A 20,580-nucleotide genomic window follows, 5' to 3' on the forward strand; every position below is an offset into this window, starting at 1 on the left:
ATCTGGCAGGGCACTAACCATGAGGCCTTCGGTGGAAAAATAAAAATCACCGCCTCTGTGCCAAAAGGATATTCCAACCGGCAGGCCTGTTTCAAACCGGCTAAAAGTTGGCGGAGGGGAAAGCAAAATGTATAGAAAACACGAGCACCCCAATAATATTGGGGACCCTGACCCGATGCTGCAGGCCTGGGAGGCCTTCCCCCAGCCTGGGGGACTCAGGACTGGGCTGGCCTGGGTTTCCAGAAGCAGCCTGTGGGGAGGCCCCTAGTGGGAGCTTTTTCTCCCAAAAAGCCTGGGGATTTTGCACTTTAGAGCATTTGCCTCTAGAGACTCAAGTATTTCTTTTCCTGCCTCCACGCCCTGGTGGCTGATGGGCATCGAGGCTTGGCCAGGGCTGTCCCCACACGAGGGTGGAGGTGTGGGGCTGGGAGTCTGAGAAGCACCACTTCCTCGGAGACTGGTTTGTGCAGCTAAATCCCCAGGCCCCAAACTGCCTGTCTATAAATTCCTGCCCTGTTCTAAAGACAACAGGGAAAAAAGCATTTTGTGGGGAAAACACAGAACTCTCGGTGCATCTGGAAGCTAGAGAGACTTAGGGGGCTGTGAAATACCACAGGTGGCACTTTCCACCCCCAGCAGCGGGCCCTGGGGTTCTTCTCCCCACATGTGGTGCCAAAGCCGGACCAGCTCTGATCCAGACAGCAGGAGGGTGGAGGTGGGCGCCGGAGCCAGCTGTCTGTCCGAGGAGACGCCCCGGAGCCTGCAGATGGGGAGCAGGAGAGGTTCTAACAGGAGCATCTGTGTCCAATTACTCGGAAAGAACAAGCGCTTTGGAGAGCGGACTGTCTCCCACACGCGGGGAAGAAATACAAGTGCGGTTCAACAGGCCCTCCCGTCCCAGCCTCCCCTCAGAGCCACGGCCCCCAGGGTCCCCCAGAGTCATATTGCCCGTGGCTGGATTTTGCCAACACCTCTGTCGATGGGAGAGACCCGCAGACAGGACCGAGAGGCCTGTAATTTAGACTAGAGTGTAAGTGATGAGAAAGAACACCAGGGATCACTTGTATAGTGGTTCTTAATTTTCCTGGTCAGAGACCCCTTTGAGAATCTGGGGGAAAAAGTCACAGGCCCTTTTCTCTGGAAAATGCACACACACAGATGGGAATGTCATTTTAGACAGTTCTCAGGTTCCCGGAAGCTTCCCTGTGGGCTGGACGTTAAAACCCCCTTTTTCCTCCAGTTGTACTTTCCATCCCCGTGACCATTTTATAGCTAGAAGTTTGTACTTCCCAATCCCCTCCCCCCCCGTCCCCCGCACCCCCACACACCGCTTGCACATTTTGAAGGTGACTCCCTCCTAAGCTGGGCTGCTGGGCCCCAGGAGGAGATGTGTTTCCCCTCTCAGGGCTGGCGTTGCTTAGCCGCAGGTCCCCTCTCCCTGTGACAGGCACTGAGCAATTCAACCCAAATGGAAATGGCAGAATGAGGCACCAAGAGCCCTGTGGAGGACGAGGGAACACGGTTTTATCTTTTTTTTAAAAAGATCAAGAACATTAGGCAAGCAAAACTGGGTGTTCAAGGGACCACATTAATTTTTCTGCTCTGCAACAAATAAGCATATGAAAAGCAAGGCCAGCGTGACGCTCAGGAAAATTAGCTCTTTGGAGCTTTTGTGCTCCAAGAAGAGAAAGGACACAAAGCTCTCAGAAGTCACCGCTCAGTGAACTGGATGCTATAAAAGAAGCATAGAGATGTTTCGTGGAAATTGATTTCTTTTTCGGGAAATGACCGCTTCATTAAGTGGGAGGGATCATCTGGCCTCTGCAAAGTGGTCATGCGGGTGCTTGGGAGTCAGGTGAACGGGGCCTGGAATCCCAGTTTGGTCACTTACTGGCTGTGTGACCTGGCAGAAGTTACTCAGCCAACTTGAGCCTCAGTTTCACCATCTGTAAAATGGGGTTAATAACAATACCAGCCTCACAGGAGGTACTGTAAGAAATCAAATGACATAAAACATCCAGGATGCCAGCTGGCACATCTGAGATGTGTAATAAATGGTATCTCTTATTATAATAATTTAAATGTACAAGAGGGCTCTTGCTATCTCAACCCAACCACCTCGTAGCCACAGGGAAAATGCTAACTTGCCTCCTGGGACAGTTCCATCTGAGAGGTAAAAAGTAGCATAGAAGGAGACTCCCTGTTTCTTCTGGAGGCTTCCTCACTGCTCCACACCTCTGTTCTCCGTTGTTACCTTCTGTAACTCTCCGGCCTGACTCACAGACAGTAAGACATAGATTATCAGTAAACGTGTTTTACACTGGAGCTCACTTTGCCTCCCCAGCTAGACTCCTGGGAGCAGCGATGATGCCTTTATATGTGTTCTCGTTACCCCACCGTCCCAGGACTGGGGACGGCGCACACCCGCTGGGTGACTAACCGCCCAGGCATGGAAGACGGACGCCGGGCATCGTGTGAAAGTCTATCTTTAGTTCTGGTCCTCCCAGCTCTGCCAGCCTCCGGCAGCCGGGTTGGGGCGGGGGAGGGGGGCCTCTGCCATCACCCAGGGCTCCTCTTTGTACTTACAGCCCAGATGGCCACCATCTGTCATCTCAGTGATCGAGAGAGAGTGAAGGGAAGTGACAGTGCTTTGGAAAGGGCCCAAGGACTCCAAAGATAATGCGAGCTGTGCATTTCTTACCACTAAGTGCAGAAATCAGCGCAAACAGTCACGGAGCGCTCTACTCTGCACAGCATTACTGATGGGGCAAAATTTATTTTGCTTTTTTCCTCTCTCTTCTGCCCTCTTCATAACAGAAATCCACTGCAGGCTTTGCGGAGGGGGCTGGCAGTGGGAAGGCATGTCAGTTGTCCAGCCGTCCGTCACGCCGCCCCAGCAGGCAGTGCTTACGGCAGCAACCGTTTTTGCTTAGGGGTCTACGGTTGGTGTTTGGGCTCAGCAGGGATGGCCCCTCTGGTTCCTCATGTCATCAGCTGAGCTCCCTCCGGTGTTTCACGAGGGGGGTGCTGTGGATGCATGTTTACATACTCCCCAAATTTGTATGCTGAACCCTAACCCCCAATGGGATGGCGTGGGAGATGGGGCCTTTGGCAGGTGACGAGGTCCTGAGACTGGAGCCCCCACGGTGGGCTTCGTGTTCTTATGAGAAGAGGAAGAGAGTTGGGTTTCCAGTCTCCTGACTGTGAGAAACGAAACTTCGTTTATGCCGCCCCGTCTGTGCTAACTGGTGACAGGGGCCTAAGCTACGCCCGCCAGCCAGCCAGCGGGAGACGGGCCGGTCCCCATGTCCGTGCTTCCCCGTCTGGCAGTTGGCTGGGTCTGTGGATCGAGTCGCTTCAGTTCCCTTCCACGTGGCCACCCACGGGGCTCAGGCCACGTTCTCTGCGAGGAGGTGGGAGCAAACAGCAGGGGCTGCCGGGCTTCTGGAGGCTGAGGCTCAGGCGTCACACAAGGTAACTTCCACCCCATTCTTTTGGTCAAAGCGAGTCCTGGGCCAGCCCAGATCCAAGGGGAAGGGATCCCTGATTCCCCCTTTTGCTGGGAGTAGGGACGGGTGTGACCAAGGGGGAAGGAGTTATTGGGGACCTCTTTGCAAACAGTCCATCAAGCGATTTTGTCTAAGAGGTGAACTGACATTGACAACCAGGCTTGGCCGAGGGAGAGCCTGTGGCTGATGGAATGGCCAAATATTCCCTATTTCTTGTCTGGCCTTGACTCTGGAGGGTCAGGTTGGCTTTGATGCAGATATTACCTCCTCCCAATCAAAAGGGCCGCTGGCATCTGTGCCCGTGCTGGGGTGACGAGAGATCCCATCGCCCTGCCACAGCCACCACTCTAACTGCCTCGCAGATGTCCACCTTCTGTCCATCTCCACGGCTGCCCACCCGGGCCAGCTCATCACTTCTTGCCTGAACTTTGCAGTGGTTTTCTAACTACTCCCCTGGTTTAACTGTCCCTTCCTCTGGGACATTTTGGTGATCTTACTGGGTAATTAAAAACACGTCCTGTGGGCGGCAGACTAACGCTCTCCCGCCACCACGTCCCATCCCAGTCCCTGGGATCTGTGACTGTGTCACGTGGCAAAGGGGACTTGAGGTTGCAGATGGAATTAAGGCTGCTCATCGGCTGACCTTGAAATGGGGAGATTATCCTGGATTATCCAAGTGGCCCCTTGTAATCAAAAGGACTCTTAACAGTGGGAGAAGGAAGCGGAACAGAGGCATAGGGAGAGTGACATGTGGAAGAACAGTCAGAGACACGCAGCGTCGCCGGCTCTGAAGACGCCGGAATGGGGTCATGAGCCAAGGCAGGGGGCAGCCTTGTAAAACTGGAAAAGGGTGGGATGGATTCTCCCCTGGAGCCTCCAGAAAGGAATGAGGTCTGATGACCCCTTGATTTTAACTGAGTGAGACCTGTGTTAGGCTTCTAACCTACAAAAGCGTAAGATAGTCCTGGCCGGTGTGGCTCAGTTGGTCAAGTGTCGTCCTGTGCACCAAAAGGTTGGCGGTTTGATTCCCAGTCAGGGCACCTGCCCAGGTTGTGGACTGGATCCCCAGTAGGGAGCGTGCAGGAGGCAGTGGATTGATAATATATTCTTGCATCAATGTTTCTCTCTCTCCCTTTCTCTCTAAAAATCAATAAAAACATATTTTTAAAATGTATAGGATAATAAATTTAAAGCACCAAGTTTGTGGTGATTTTTATAGCACTAGTAGAAAACCAATACATATCCTCAGGCAATTCATGAGCTCACCCACTGCAGACGCCCGCAGAGGGGTGAGGAATGGGGTGGCGGGGGGTGAGCGGAGAGGTGGGGCGAGGTCCCTGGATGGGGTATGGACGAGGAACTGTGCACACTTATCAACAATAAACGGTGATTTTCACTGTAATAGAGGCATTTCCATGCAGCTATGTTCAAATAGCTACTTCCAAGTCAGAAAATGCCCACCATCAAATTGGCTATGCAAAAAAGCTGTTTAAAATCAGCTCCTTCAGAATGTCTGGCCTGAAAAAATAGCTTATTCAACTTTCAGTTGAACTGAACTCTAAGCAGGAAGCATCCTAATGGGCCACTTCATCCATCACCATGACTTCAAGCTGATCCAGACCAGACGAGCTTGGTTCCTGGGGCCCAGCCCCTACCAAGACTTCTTCCAATTCACAAGGTCCACTCAGCTGGGACCAGCTAGCTTTTGAGGAGCTGGGAAAAATTCAGCTGCCATTATCATGTGCTAGATTCAGCTCAGAGCTTCCTTTTTTCATTTTTGCCTTTTTCAGGCTCTTGGGGGTTATTTCTGGAGTCAGGGCAAACCCCATGAAGTTCTAGGGAACCATGACCAACAGGGGGAGGTAAAGAAAATTACCTCATATGGGCTAAGTAAAATAAACTCCACCCCGATAGGGCACTGCAGTTCAAGGCGAGTGAACCTGTATGTCTGAAGCAATGGGAAAGTATTCAAGTGTTGAATTGCAAAGCATCTGAAATTGCTTCCTAAATGGTCACCCTCTAACTCAGCTCCATCCCTACAATGGCTGGGATATTCCGTCCTCAAACACTCTCCTGCTGAAAGTAGACAAATTGAGAAGCTGCACAGACCAGAGTGACACCCCCAAGGGTCATGGATCTGGGCACATTGCTATGTCCCCTGCCACGTAGATTCAGGGAAGACTGAAGGCAGCTGGCCCAAGCTGGCTCCTCCCCTCTCTCTACTTTACGTTTAAAGTGCATTTCTTGTAGACACCATACAGTTGAAGCTTCTTTATCTAGTCTAACAATTTCTGCTTTTTAATTGGAGTATTTAGACCACTTGTATTTAATATGACTATCAAAATAGTTGTGCATAAACCTATAAGCCTACCATCCTCTTGCTATTTGTTTTATGTCTATCCTGTTCGTTATATTTGTTTTCCTCCCTTCCTGCTTTCTTCTGATTAATTTTGAGCATTTCATCTTATTTCCACAATTAACTTATTACTCATACATTTTTCTTGTAATTTTTTAGTGGTTACTATACAGTTTACGATTTGTGTGTTTAACTTATCACAGTCTGCCTTTAAATATTATATCACTCCATGTGTAATATAGGAGCTTTACAATAGTATGCTTCCATCCCCCCCCATATTTTCAATCGACACTCTACTTCTACATGTTAGAGATGCCACAACACACTGCTATTATTTTTGCTTTAAACAATTATCTTTCTAAATGTTTTTAAATCTGAAAAGAAAAAAAGAGGCTTTTTGTATTTGCTCCCATATTTACCATTTCCTGCACTCTTCATTCCTTTGTGCAGATCCAAGCTTCTGTCCAGTGTCATTTTCCTTTTCCCTAAAGAACATTAATATTTCTTGTAATACAGGTCAACTGGTGACACATTTTCTCAGCTAGGTGGATAGTTCTATCTCCCCCCCCCCCCAGCTCTTTAAAGATATCATTCTATTTACATCATATTTTGCATATTTTGAGATGAGAAGTCTGCAGTCATTCTTCTCCTCCACCCCATATCTAATGTCTTCTTTTCCTCTGGCTGTTTTTATAGGTTTTTCAATCTGTTACTGACTTTCAGCCACATGCTTTGTGTGTGTGCGCACGTGTGTGTGTTCATCCTACTTGGAATTCATTCAACTTCTTGAATCTGTGGGTTATTATTTTTATCAAATTTGGGGAAACTTGGCCCTTATTTCTTCAAATATTTTTTTCATCCCTCCCTTTCTTCTCCTGGGATTTTGATTACTCATATATTGGATCACTTAATATTTTCCCACATGACACTGAGGCTCTGTTCATTTTCCCCCCAATATTTTTGCTTCATTCTGGATAGTTTCTACTGCCATCTTCACATTTACTTATTTCTGCAGTATATCATCTAATTTTAATCTAATCCAGTGAAATTCTCATTTCAGATACTGTTTTCTCTCCAAAAGTTCCATTTCTGTCTTTGAAACATTTTACTTTACATCCTTGGGCATATGGATCTAAAATCCTATTTCCATCATCTCTGTCATTTCTGAGTTGATCTCCTGACAGATTTTCCTCCTATTAATGAATCACATTTCCCTGCTTATTTGCATGTCTAGTAATTTTTATTAGCTGATGAACATTGTGAATTTTATGTTTACTGCTAATTTTGTAGTATTTCTATAAAGAATACAGGACACATTCTGGCAGGCAGCTAAGTCATTTATGAGTTGGTTTGATTCTTTCATGTCTTGTTTTAAACCTTTTAGAACAATTCTAGAGTAGCCTTTATTTTAAAGCTAATTGAGCCACACTTCTAGTGCATGGTACCCCAGGATCTCTGATGAGAGCTCCACATATTCAACATGATCTGCACTCCGGCTGTGGGGGAACTTGAATGAATCCTGGCCTTGTTTGAACTTGGAATTATTTATCTCACAGATCCTTGATAACTGCTATTTCCTTTGAGGATGTTCCTGCCCAGCCCATTAGGGTTTCACCTGACATATGTATAGATTGGTCTTTGGCCAAAGATGTAAGGGAACCACTATGCAGATTTCTGGAACTCTTCTTTTCTGGAACTCTGCCCTTTCTGTTCTAGCCCTTTGGCCTCCCCAACTCCAAATTCATTCTCCTTACCTCAGCAAGATTGCCAGGCTCTGTTTGGATGTACCCTTCCCTGTGATGCAGGCCAGAAACTGCCTCCAACATACTCAAAGGGGCTTCTAGGCCTATGTCTGCATAGTTCCCTCCTACAAATTCCAGCTACCTTTTCCTCCCCAAACTCATTATTCTCAGCTCAGCAAGACTTCCTGCAACACAGTCTAGAAAACGCCCAACTCAGAAAGCCTGGAAATCATTAGGCTTGTCACTTGTTTCTCTCCTCCAGGCTTAATTTTGTATTTCTTTCAAGGACATTAGCTCAAGAGGATTCGGTGGGAAAGCTTTCAGGGAGACAGGATCTGCTCCTCCTAGTCAGTCACTCAGTGTGATACACTTGTCACCCAAGAGCTGTACTGGGGCCCTCCAGGACACAGCCCACCCCTTTTGCTGGGGGCCTGGGCACCTCGACACTGCTGCCCACCAACCTTCGGGGGCACCTGGTCGACATTGTGCAGAGGGGGCTTTCTGAAGAGGGTCCGCGCTGGTTTACTGGTAAGAATTCATTTCTCCTCTGTGTTCAACAGAATTGTCCTAACAGGCTTCCTGGCCCCAGCAGAGGACCAAACAGACATGTCTAGAATATTTTAAATGGCTTTATTAAAGGCTATTAATATAAAATACAACCAAGTTACAAGTAGTCAGTAAGAACTTTCACTTCTGAAAACGTGTATCAAAGAAAGAGAGGCGCAAAGAAAGGGAGGCCGCTCTGACCTCCACTCAGGCGGGGGCTGTGAACCCCGCAGTTCCCAATGAGGGCGGCGCCCCCAGGCCCAGAGACTGGGGGACGGACCCCCAGTGAAAGAACTCAGACTGGTTTCCGGACTTCTTGGGAGAGATTTTGCAAAAGACAGTCACCCAAAGCAAGACACTGAATCCTGAGCTGAATCCCGGGTGCAAGGGGTGGGGGGAATCCAGAAACATACAGGCTTCAGCTGAAAAGGGTGTTTTTTTAAAATAACAAATAGAAACTCCTGGTTTCAGAAGCCCATCCTGATACACGGGGGGGAAAGAGATGGCAGACGCGAGAGTTCAATTTTCCCTAATTTGGATACACTGAAGACGGATTCCCAGGACAGGAGAGGAGCCCCCCTGTACTGGCTGCCACGGTTACGAGGACCCGCAGGTCAGGCAGGGTGCAGACCCCGAGCCAGAGTCCTCCAGGCCTTCGCTTCTCCCTCTCACGTTCCTTTACTTCCAAAAGCGGAGCAAAGCAACGCGACTTAGGTCTCCCTCCAGGATTCCCCAGGAGAACCTGAAGGGGCTACTGGGCTTTATGAGAAAGTGGGGGAGAAATGAGAATCGTCTCCCAGGAGAACGGACAGGTCACCTTGGGCTAACCGTCCCAGGACACAAATCCTTCTTCCCTGCTGCCACCACGGAGGGCTACAAACTCCGTCTGCACGTCTCCCTGTTTTTAAGGGACCATCTTTAAGCCTGGGTTCGACGACAGCTCACTGCCCTCGAGGCAGAGGGTCAGCCAGACTGGAGGCTCTGCAGCTGGCGGAGGCGCTGACCCCGGGATTTCTAGGATCCTTTCGCTCACCACCATGCTCAAAACCTTTCCTTTGTATAGTTCAACTACACTTCAATGGTACAGAAAGAACCTGTATTTGCCCCAATAAAGATGGTCAGCAAAGGAGGAAGGTTAAATCCAGTGTCCAAGGAGCCAAAGGAGGTTTAGGGACGTTAAGCAATTGGCAGGAACCAAACCAAACATTGGCTAAGCCACAGCTTTGGCAGAAACCTTCCTGGAAAAAACAAAAATGCTGCCACGTGCTTCACCTTGGAGCCAGATAAAATATTCTGGAAATCATTTCAGATTTGTCCTATGAAACAAAGAGGCATTTTTAACAACACACACTTGGATATTGAGACCAGGCGCGTGCTGGCAGGACTCGCTGGGATTAAGGCGTCAGGTGAGGGGAGCACAGTGAGAGGTGCCACGGATCACGCTTGTCGGGCACGTCCTGCAGGTTCACACAGCTCAGGGGCCATGGTCAGGGCACAGGCTCCCGGGGGAGGCCCGTATTCCTCCCACCCCGTCGGGGGGGCCACCCCAAAGGAGCAGCAGCAGGCAGCGAGGTCCCCACTCCAGGAGATGCTGTTGCTATGACCGCAGAGGGCTCCAGGGGGCGCTGCTGGGTCCGTGCAGAACCTGGACTCTTCCCCCTCTGCTGGAGGTCAGGGTCGGGGGAGGGTCGGTGGGGACACAGCTTGACCTGTCCTTGGAATAAAGGAGCCCTTTCTGTCCTCCGATGACACCTGCCATCAGCCCTTCCTCCTGCAGGTGCCCGGGACAGGGGACACCCACAGGCCACATAAGCAGCGAGGAACGTCCGAAAGGGAAAAGGTACAGACCCAAGAAAAGTGGTAGCCCTGCAACTGCTAAATCTAGATACAAAATAATGAAAAGTTAATACAAAACCTCTAAACATGCAATCTTAAACAACGATGAATAATATCAGGGCAGCTGAAAGACGCCTCCGCCGTGTGTCAAGTCTGTTTCCTGGAAATGACGCCAGGGTGGAGGGTGGCACACGAGTCGAGAAGTGTGGCTTCACCGAGGGAAGCCCTGGACGGCTGGGAGTGCGGGGGGGACGCGTGGGGAGCAACTCTGTCCACGATCACCACCGGCATGCTGATGTCACCGTTGCTGAGGACATCACCAACCGTCGCCTATCAAAGGTAACCCCACGCATTGAAAAACGGGAGGGGACAGAGGAGGAGCTGGAAGTGACTTTTATGATTTTTGTGACGTGGAGAAGACCTCTGAGGAGGGAAATTGGTGCAGCTGGACCAGTTTTAGTTACCAGGTTTACTGAATTCCTAACAGTTTTTAAAAATTCCGAATGTAAAACTCCTGCTATCAAATCATTGAAAATAGCATATGTATCTGGTCTTACCAAAAGGGGAAAATCTAGAAATCTGGACAAGGCGATATTTACCAGTTCCTGAAAGATTTTAAAAAATTGTGTACAGAAGCTGGAAACAACCCAGGGAAACGTTGCCCTTTCCCTCCTCCGCCGCCACTTTGGAAAACACTGGGGGGTTCTTGGTTTGTTGTGGGGTTTTCCTCTAACACATTTTACCAGTTGTCCAGAAAATCAAACCCCGTCTTCAAGATGACATTGCTTGAGCTGATCTGCAGGACAAACAGAAACACAACGTAAGCAGGAGGGTTTTTTTTCCTGGTTCTGCATAATCTAAAAACAGCATCTCATTTAAAATGACCCAAATGAACTAGCCTGCTTCCGTCTCAGAGGCGCCCTGACCTCAATTTGCCTCAGTGCTTGGAACAAGAAAATTAAATAAAATTCAATGTAAGCTACACTCTGTCAGATCCAACGCTCCCCTCTCTGACCCCAGACATGCCTGTGAGTAGCCTCTCGACCTACCTATACAGAAAAGTGTATCTTTTGTCTTTCTGAAAGACAGGCATGTTTAAATGTAGTCATCAAGGAATTATAACAACATATTACAAGTACAGTCTTTCTAATGTAACACAAACACACACAACTTGCAAAGTTGAGGGAATAAGAAGTACAGGGAAAGGACGTGAAGCTTCTTTCAGGTTACATGGAAGGTTCTGGAGGATCTTCCCTGACCCAGGGACATTCTTCAGTTAAACGACACGGAGAGCTTAGGCCATCTCAGGCTGCTGGAGTGTCAGACACGTCCCAACAGGCTCCCACCAGCCCCTCTTCTCTGGTCCAGCACAAGTGACGCTCTCTGGTGGCCTGCAGCCCTCCCGGGCAAGGACACTGACAGCCCACCCTCCACAGCCGACTCCACTCCCCGGACACCTTCCTGCGTCCTACAGGCGAGACTCCCACATGCTTTAGGCAAGTGCTGCCTTAGGAGAATCAGAGAAAGGCCACCGGCCAGGCAGGAGGCAAGCTGAGCCTGTCCGAGAAGGTGCTGAGGGCAGATTAGAGACACAAAGAGAAGACATGGGCGGGGACAGAGGCGGGAAAGGGAGGGCCCAAAGCCCTGGCTTAAGAAGGTGGGTAAACCTGGAGGAGGGCGGGCTGGACAGCGGGCGTGCAGCTGACGGGAGGTAGATGGAGCGCCCGTCACAGGGCCCCTTCTTCAGGACGACACTGACCCGGCCATCTGCTGAGAGGCATGGAAGCACCTGGAACCCCATTCAGGAGACACCCAGAGCGGGACCAGAGTCCAGCACCAAAAAACGCACCGATGAAAACTGGGCAAGGGGCTTGAATGGACAGTTCCTCAAAGAAGATATACAGACGGCCAGGAAGCACCAAGAAGATGCTCGGCATTACTGGCCCTCAGAGACGTGCAAGTCAAATCCACAATGAGACGGGCATCGTTAGGATGGTTGTTATCAAGACAGGGAAAAAACGACACGTGTTGCGAGGACCTGGAGAAACTAGAGCTCTTGCTCGTGGGCATGTGAAACGGCGCGGCAGGATGGCTGCTGAACACAGGTCCACCATGCGCTCCATCAAGTCCTCTCCTGGGGACACACCCCAAGGGGCTGAAAGCAGAAACTCAGACATTTGCACACTCATGCTCATGATTCGCAACAGCCAAGAGGTGGAGACCCCCATGTCCCTCCCGGAGGCAGAGGCCACCCACCGAGGCAAGGCTACCCACCTGTGCAGGTGCGGGCTCTGAGAACAGCTCATCCTCGGCCAGCTCCCCATCCACAGGGCCGGCCTTGGGCGGGGGCGGCTGGCCCGCGGGCTCGGAGAGGGGGGCCTCCCCCGCGGTGCCCGCCTGGCCAGGCTGGGGCCCCGCACGCGGCTCCTGGCGGAGGGGGCCGGGCCTCTCGGCCTTGGGCTCCTTGTCCTTCGGGGCAGGGTCCGGCCTGTGACAGGCCGGCAGGACCTTTTCACCTTTCTCCATGGACTTGATCTGGCTGGGGGTCAGCGACTGGAACTCGGCCTCCGGGCCCTCCCCGCGTGACCGCTCAGCGTTGATCTTCCAGAAGGTGGCTTCCTCTTCCCTCCGGGCGGGGCCCGGGGCATCCAGGCCGGGGGGCTTGCTGCCCTGGGGGGGCCGAAGGGCCTGCGAGCCCGGAGCGGCTTTGGACGGCAGCCTGGGCTCACCGGCGGGGCCGCTGCTTGGCTCCTGGATGCATAAAGAGGAGACGCTAAACTCCATCTGGCTCTGCGGGAACAAGGGGAGAGAGCGGCCCTTAGACCCGACCGAGCAGGCGCACCAGCTCCCACAGCCCCCCTGCAGCTCCCACAGCCCCCCTGCAGCTCCAACAGCCCCCCTGCAGCTCCAACAGACCCCCTGCGGCTCCGACAGCCCCCCTGCAGCTCCGACAGCCCCCCTGCAGCTCCGACAGCCCCCGCCCCGGCAGTAATAACGCTGCTTTGTTGTCCATCTCCTGGAACTTTTTAATTTGAAGATGTAACTGGCTTTATTAAGCAATTCATGAACCGGACAGCATCCCGCCTAGCAACTAGAAGGGCGCTCCCTGGAACTTCCTGTCTGTCCCCAGTGTCACTTTCAGGATGGTCATCGCACACCTGAGACACAGCCCCAGCTCTGATGCCCAGGCCCTGTCACTGTCCACGCTGCCAACAGCTCAGAGGCCCCGAATCCTACTGCTCAGTAAGTCTCTCTGCTTGGAGGGCAGGGCACAGTCTGCTCACGAACGATCCCAGGGCCTTCCTGAGGAGCAGCTGCTGCGCGGGTGACCGCCCTCCCTGGGGAGGTGACGAGGGGGGTGCACAGCTCAACATAACACAGCACTGCACCAGGGTCAAACCCTGGGCCTCACCCTGGCTCTTCCCGCCTGATCTACAACAGCAAACAAGAGTGAAAGAAACCAGCGGAGCCAGACCCTGCTCTGCAAGGAAGTTGAGGACAGGCCCGGGTGTGGCTGCAGAGACCCGGCCTCCCCCCTGCCTGACACTCCGCCTTCACACCTGCGATGGACTGAAGCGTGTCCCTCACATTCGCACACTGAAGCCCTCACCCCCGAAAGCGATGGTGTTAGGAGGTGGGGCCTTCGGGAGGCCTTAGGTTTAGACGATGTCATGAGGGTGGGGCCCCCACGATGGGATTAGCACCCTTGTAAGAAAATACTTGAGAGAGATGATCTTTCTCTCCACCCTGGGGGGACACAGCAAGAAGACGGCCCTCTGCAAACCCAGAAGAGGGCTCCCCCAGGACCCCACCCCACCGGCACCCTCCAGCCTCCAGAACTGCTAGACGTCAGCGTCTGCCGTCCGAGCCGCGCAGTCTGCGGTGTCTGTTACAGCAGCCCGAGCCACCAAGACGGCATGTCGCTCCACGGGTTTCCTCCCCAGGACGGTCCCACTCGGCACTGCTCCGCTGGTCCTGGTCCCGTACGCCAGGACACCGCTACCCACGAGGGACTGCAGGCCAACCGAGGGCAGGCAGGGCCCGGCACAGCCCACACCCCACATCCAAGGGCCCCAGAAATGCTTTCCGCAATCCGATGCTGCTAACCACAGCGATCTCCAAAAAAGATAGTGCCGGGCTGTTCTGACCAACAAATCGTTAGGCGGAAACCTAAGCCCAAGTTAGATCGGAACACGCCGGAGGATGTCATCCCCACGCTCCTCAGAACAAGCGATCTGCCATCTAGGTGGCTCCTAAAATCAATCTTGACAATTCCTCTCTTCCTCACCACTTCGGCTCCCCCTCTTCCGTATCTTTTTAAATAAAAGTAATTAAACTACAATATAGAAAGTTTGGGAATTGGGAAAAAGAAGAAAAAAAATCACTGATGGCCTGGCCGAATGACTTGGTTGGCTGGAGCTTCATCCCGTACACCAAGAGGTTTCGGGTTCAATTCCCAGTCAGGGCACAGACTTAGGTTGCAGGTTCGATCCCCAATCAGGGCACGTATGAGAGGCAACCAATCCATGCTTCTCACATCAATATTTCTCTCTGTCTCTCTCAAATCAATAAAAACATATCCTTGAGTGATTAAAAAAATCACTGATAACCCCTTACCTCATCCCATAATCACTGCTCGCTTTATATTTTTGTGTAATCTTTTCCACATACATATTTTATGAGGCTGCAGTTCTGTTAGGCATATAATTTGGGGGTATTGTTTTCTCACTTAACATAAACATCACCCATGGTGTCACATGGTCTTTATAACCATAATTTAATGGGAGCGAGATGTTTTACTGAGTAACTGTCCCAATATCTACTTAGCGACTTATTACCGGACAATTTGCTTCTAATTTCTGTTGCTATAATTAAGGTCGCCACAAATGTCTCCATGGACACAGCTCTGCCCCGTTTGGAGTTGATCTCTTCAAACAGATTTGCAGAAGTAAAATGAGCAGCAGCATCGGTCACTGCCTGTCTTCACCGAGAATGATGATTTAAGACTATGCGTGTTCACTTGCATACGAAATATGGTTCTTTATTACTTCAATGCATAGTCCTTCACTTAATAACTGGTTGACTCAGGTCTTTTAATTTTTACACGCAGCCCTCTCCCAGGTGGCACGGACATGTTTAAGGAAAGGAAGAAAACATTGCTTTTCCTATAGAAACTGCAGGCCCTGACCCCAGACAGCCACACGCGCTCAGTCGGAGACTTCCAACAGCCCGGAGTCTGACGGCAGAGGTCTTCCCTCAAGGCCCAGAAAATGAGACGACGAGGCCACCAAGAACTCAAGTTCAAATCCCAAGCACAGGCTGCCTTAAAGCTCCACGTAGTAAGAAATAAAACCCAAAACAAGGCACGAGCCCCCTTGGCTCAGCCAGGTGCAGTGGTTCAGAGCAAATGCAGATTAACGAAAGCCTCCCATGCAGAGCGCACTTCTGTTGTTGGTTTTTGTTTTTTAAATTTCCCTTCTACAAAAGAGAAAATGGAGGTTTGGGGCCAAGTCCATTAGGAGCCATGCAGCTGAGGTTTCAACCTGGATCAGGCGAGTCCAGGCCTGAAGCTGTGTGGGCACCGCGGCAGAGACAGAAAGCCAGGAGTCACCAGGATGACGTTCCTGTGAACGGCAGGGAGCCTTGTACGTGGCAGGATTTCTATGTAAGTACGTCAAGGATCTTATTTGGTTTTTAAAGGTCTGTTTCTGAGGCAAACCATCTGCACCCAGCATATTTCCAAATTCCACAACAAAATAGATGCTGTGGGCACAGAGATGATGGTTTCTTTAAATAAACAAAAGCTGGAAAAAAAAGCTCCAAGTGGGGAGCAAGCCTCTGAGAACAGAGCTGCCTTTGATCTGGAAATTGTAGTGTGAGGAAGGCACTTCAACATGAGCATTTCATCAAGCCCCAGGCTTTTTTGGGATCAGCAATTTCCCAGCAGGGATCTCTGCTTAGAAGCCTCTGGAAAGCTAGGCTAACATGTGCAGCATGGAGGGGAGCAATGGGCCGAGCCAGGGACGCTGGGGGGGAGAGGGTGGTCACAGTGGCTCCAAAGCTGCTTTGGGAGCTCAAGCAGCACTTAGCTGGATGTGACAGTCTCACACAGAAAGACAGAGACTGTCCCCATGGCTCCTTGGGCAGCCGGAGACCACAGCCCACCTCCTCAAGGCAGGGTGTCACCTGGCTAGAAGAGGGGGCCATGCTGACAGAAGTGGCTACCTAGATTGGGGGCTTTGGGGTGGAAATGAGGAAAACAAGAATTTACAGAAGAAAACCATCCCAGCAGATCTGACCCTAAGACTTTCCCCCCAGGCATATGTTGTTTTTTTATTTTGCAAATGAAATGTGATGACAATCTCCTTTAAAAAACAGTCCTTGCCCTGCCGGGCGTGGCTCAGCCATTGAGCATCAACCTAGGATCCAGGAGATCGGGGTTCAATTCCCGGTCAGGGCACAGGCCCGGGTTGTGGGCTCGATCCCCAGTAGGAGGTGTGCAGGAGGCAGCTGATCAATGACTCTCTCATCACTGATGTTTCTATCTCTCTCTCCTCCTCTCCCTTCCTCTCTGAAATCAATAAAGATATATTTTAAAAAAACCAAACACAGTCCTTCATTAACTGTGCTGGTCTCATCCCCACTGCTCACCCCAGAGAAAGGGTTTGTTATTAGTATTTAAAACGCACACCCTTCGGGGAGGGGCCGGGAGGGAGGGAGGGACTGCTTCTCACTTTCGTGACTCAACTCCGCCGGGGGTTTCCTCTCTGCTTTCCTCACTCGCCCTTCTCTCCCTGACCAGGGCTTGTCCTGGGCGGCCTCTGCCAGCTGCGCTTCCTCCCTGCTCTTCCCCAGCTCTTCCCCGGGCCCTGGGCCCACAAGACACCCAACCAAGGTGCTTCCAGGCGCTGCTCACTCGCCTGTCCCCTTCCTCCCCTCAGACCTGCTCCTTCCCGGTGAACAGGCAATCCCACTGCCATACCCAACCCTGAACTTGGGCTTTTTCCTTCGGGAATAATCCTTCTTTCCTCGTTGGACTGCTGTAAAGATCAAATGAGTGGATGGATGCCCCGCTGGGTTTTAAAGCAGTGCCTGGCACATAGTACGTGCTCAGTAAACGCAAGCTAGTTTATCTCCTGGCTCATCGCGGTCTGAGGTCAGTTATGGGGGCTCCTCGCACACCTTCCTCTGCTCACCAGGGCACAGCACGTGGTGACTGTTGCCCACAGCTGGACAGGCAGGCAGTGTCCGTGCCCAAATAACAAAGCTGGGTTGAATGCTACCCTGGAGTCCCCACTCTGGGTGCCCAGTGTCGGGCTGCAGAGTCTGAGCTGTGAAGCTCCCCACAGGTGTCGTGGCCGAGCCACTGTCCCGTCCTGGAGTCTCCCGCGGGTCTGGGACTGCCAGGGCCTGTGACCTCCTACCTTCTACCACGCCTCTGGAAGGTCACGCCGTACTGCAGGTTCTGACAGACGGGGCCCTTGTTCTGACACAGAGAGAGATCAGAGAGCAGGAGGGGGACAGCCCTGCCTCAAGGAAGGGCCAGGCTGGTGGGGGACAACTTCTGGACCCTGTGATGAGCGCAGGAGAGATGACAAAGTTCTAGGTGCAATTTTCTTATTTTGGGGGAGTCGAGTTTCCAGGTGTGGAGAAAGAGCTTTTGGGAAAGGAGGGAACCCCAGGCCTGGCCCACAGCGCAGAGCCGCACTGAGCGGGGCCCCAGCAGGACACTGCCCGTGGGGACTGATGGGCAGAGACTGCAGCCTCCTGTGCTGGGGACGGGCGGGACGTCGGGGAGGGATTCAGGTGGCCTTAGATCTGAGGCGAGGAGTCAATAGCAAGCCTTCTTCCCTCCAGCGACGCTGACAGCCCCACCCACAGTGTCCAAGCCCCGCAGAAGAGCCCGGGGAGGGTGCGCCCCCCCCAGGAGTGGGTCCAGCCAGGGCTGGGCGTCGGTGACCCCGGGTGGGGAACTGGGTCTCAGCTGGCCACGTCTGTTCTAAAAACAGAAAGACCACAAGGGAGCCCAGCATCTATTTTTACGGCCCGCTCGCTGGAAAGGAATGTGTAAAGTCTCGGCAAAGGGGAAGGCACGAGCCAACGGCGCTCGGGTGGCCGCTCGGGTGGCCGCCTCCGCAGGCCGAGACGGCAGCCGCGGGAGACGGCCGTTTTCTGGAGCAGATCCTAATAAACTCACAAACCATTTCATGTACTCTCCCCACGCCCCCTCCGAAGAAGGAGGGGGGCAAACGGGAAAATACTAACAAGAGCAGAATCACAAAATTAGTAAAAGTGACAAACTGACCGGGAAGAGACAGCGACTGGGCCCCTGGAGCCTGGGTGTCCGACCTCGGGCAAGGGCGGGGCAGCCGTCCCGATGGACCCCGGTGCTGATCCGGGGCATCCGTCACAGACCTGGGAGCACAGGGGCCTAGAGAGCTGGGCAGACAGGGCATGAACCCTGCCCGGTCCCCAGGGCCCATCCCTCCGGCCCCGGAAACCCAACAGGTGTGGTGTGAAGGAGCCCCAGGCCCAGGCTATGAGGTTAAAGGACAAGGAATGGCCTCTGCCCTCCAGGCTTGTCATCTAACATCCTGTTTCCATCCATCCCAGCACTTCCTGAAGGCGACAGGGATGAGCAAAGTGTCTGCTCATGGCCTGGGGCCCGGACATCTGCTCCACCCCACTTTATGCCTCGGTTTCCTTGTCTGTAAAATGGGTTGCTGTGAGGATTAAACAAGAAAATGCCTGGAAGACGCTCAGCACAGATGGGCACAAGGGGGCCACTCAGCCGCTGCCATGATTGGCAGAGTCATAGACACCGGATTTGGGCCGGGTGTGGAGGGCAGTGTGGACCCCAGACGGCTGGGGGCGACTAAGGCACCGAGGTAAGAAAGGGCATGGCCGCTGAGGCAGGAGAGCAGAGCCTGGGGGTGGCAGCTCAGGGCAGGGGCTGTCAGAGACGGGCGGGGGGCCCTGACTGTTGAGGAGATGGGGGGTCTTGCTCAGGAGGGTCCAGGGACCCCAAGCAGTGCAGGAGGTGAGCTGTGATGGGGGACAGTGCGGCTCCATGTTATGGGGCTTCTCAGAGACATCTGGCTGGCAGTGAGGGGGGACAGCCGAGCAGAGTTTAGAACCAAGGGGGTCCTCGACGTACGGGACACCTCGATGGAATGCCCTGTCCCCCTGTGGGCAGGAGACGCCTGCAGCCACACCCAGACCTGACTGCCAGTCTCTCTTCATCCATTTAGCCTCCCAGCCCCCGCCTTCCTTGAATCCTGGCGTCCTGACCCACAGCGGGACAGTGACAAGGATCTCAGGGGTGAGAAGTCGACTGTGTGCAGATCCCTGGCGCCCCTGTGCTCACTCTCTTCCCGAGGAAGTGGCTGGAAAGCCTGCCCACCCGGGAAGGTCTACACTGGCCCTCAGAGACCTTCTGATACCACAGGAATTAAGGAACTGATTCCCACGTAGCCTCCCCACTGTCTCCAAATAGGCAGCTGACCGTCGGGTGAAGGACTGGGGGAGACAGAAAGGAAAAGTCCAGACAACTTGGGGGTGGGAAGCAGGGGCGGGTCCCCAGAGCCCAGCCACCCAGTGCCAGGGCTCGACCTGCCTCTGCAGGCGTCTCCTTGAGACTCCCAGCCCAGAGCCACAGGGAATGCCAAGAATCCTCCCACTCCCCCCCTCTCTGGAGCATTCCAAGTGCTGGGCTTTTTCCTCTTGAAATATCGGGAGCATGAGAGAGGCATCCACAGTGGGGTCCCAGGGGCACCCTCCCCCAGCTCGCCTGCCAAGCTGACATGGGTGAGTGGGAAAGATGCGGGCCACGGCCACCCCCGCCCTGGCTGGGCCAGGCAGCGCTCCCTCTGGGGCTCGGGCTCTGATGAGGAGGTGAGAGCAGCAGACACCCGGCTGGGTCAGCCTGGGTGGGAGGAAGAGGGGCCGGGCAGGGAGGGGGGCTGCAGGCCCGAGAGGGGTTCCAAGAGGCGGGCGCCACCCTGAGACCACTCTGTGCCTGCCCAGCCATTGAGGGCTCTCCTGGTGAGAGCTGTGCTTCTCTGGGCAGCGACCCGGGGTCCCCAGCACTGGGGCAGTGACCGTGGTCCCCAGTAATGGGCAGCAACCCCAGCCCCAGCACTGCACCAGCTCACCCTCTGTGGGAGGAACCACAGTGCGCTGGCCCAAAGGAAGGAGCCCCCACGGAGGTGCAGCTACTGGGCAAGAAGCCCAAACCCCTGGGGTCCTCAGCTCTGCCCCCACCAGCCGTGACCCTGGGTCAGGCTCACCTGGCCTCAGTTATCTGACCATCAGGGGTTGAGCGCATTGCTGGGGAGAGCTGGGCACTGAGCCCACACTCACTCACTCTGCTGAACTGCAAGAGCTGGGGAAGGTGTGAGATTACACGTCCCAACACGCCCACAAGTATGTGACTGGGGGGGAACGGCCGAAGGGACGACTGCGAGGCTAAAGCTTCTCTCCTGTGTGCATTTTGCCACCAGATGAAGCTCTCCTCTCACTGGGCTGTTTTTTGAGCTCAGAAGTATTCATTCATCTCTGAGTTTTAAACATAATGGCTGATACAGAGCAG

At 53.0% G+C, this 20,580-nt stretch overlaps 1 protein-coding gene across 2 annotated transcripts in view; it reads right to left on the reverse strand.

The window, feature by feature from the left end:
- Positions 1-8,218: 8,218 nt before the first annotated feature.
- LOC308550285 (uncharacterized protein C1orf198 homolog) overlaps positions 8,219-20,580 on the reverse strand; it is a 28,343-nt gene continuing 15,981 nt past the window's right edge. For both annotated transcript variants that reach the window (XM_081123968.1, XM_081123967.1), the window contains 2 exons: positions 12,264-12,779; positions 8,219-10,785 (listed from right to left, as the gene is read on the reverse strand). In XM_081123968.1, coding sequence (XP_080980094.1) covers positions 10,729-10,785; positions 12,264-12,779 — 573 coding nt within the window. In that variant the 3' untranslated portion in view covers positions 8,219-10,728. The remainder of the gene's footprint in view (positions 10,786-12,263; positions 12,780-20,580) is intronic.

Source organism: Miniopterus schreibersii (genome assembly GCF_964146895.1).
Source record: "Miniopterus schreibersii genome assembly, chromosome: 21".
NCBI lineage: Eukaryota > Metazoa > Chordata > Mammalia > Chiroptera > Miniopteridae > Miniopterus > Miniopterus schreibersii.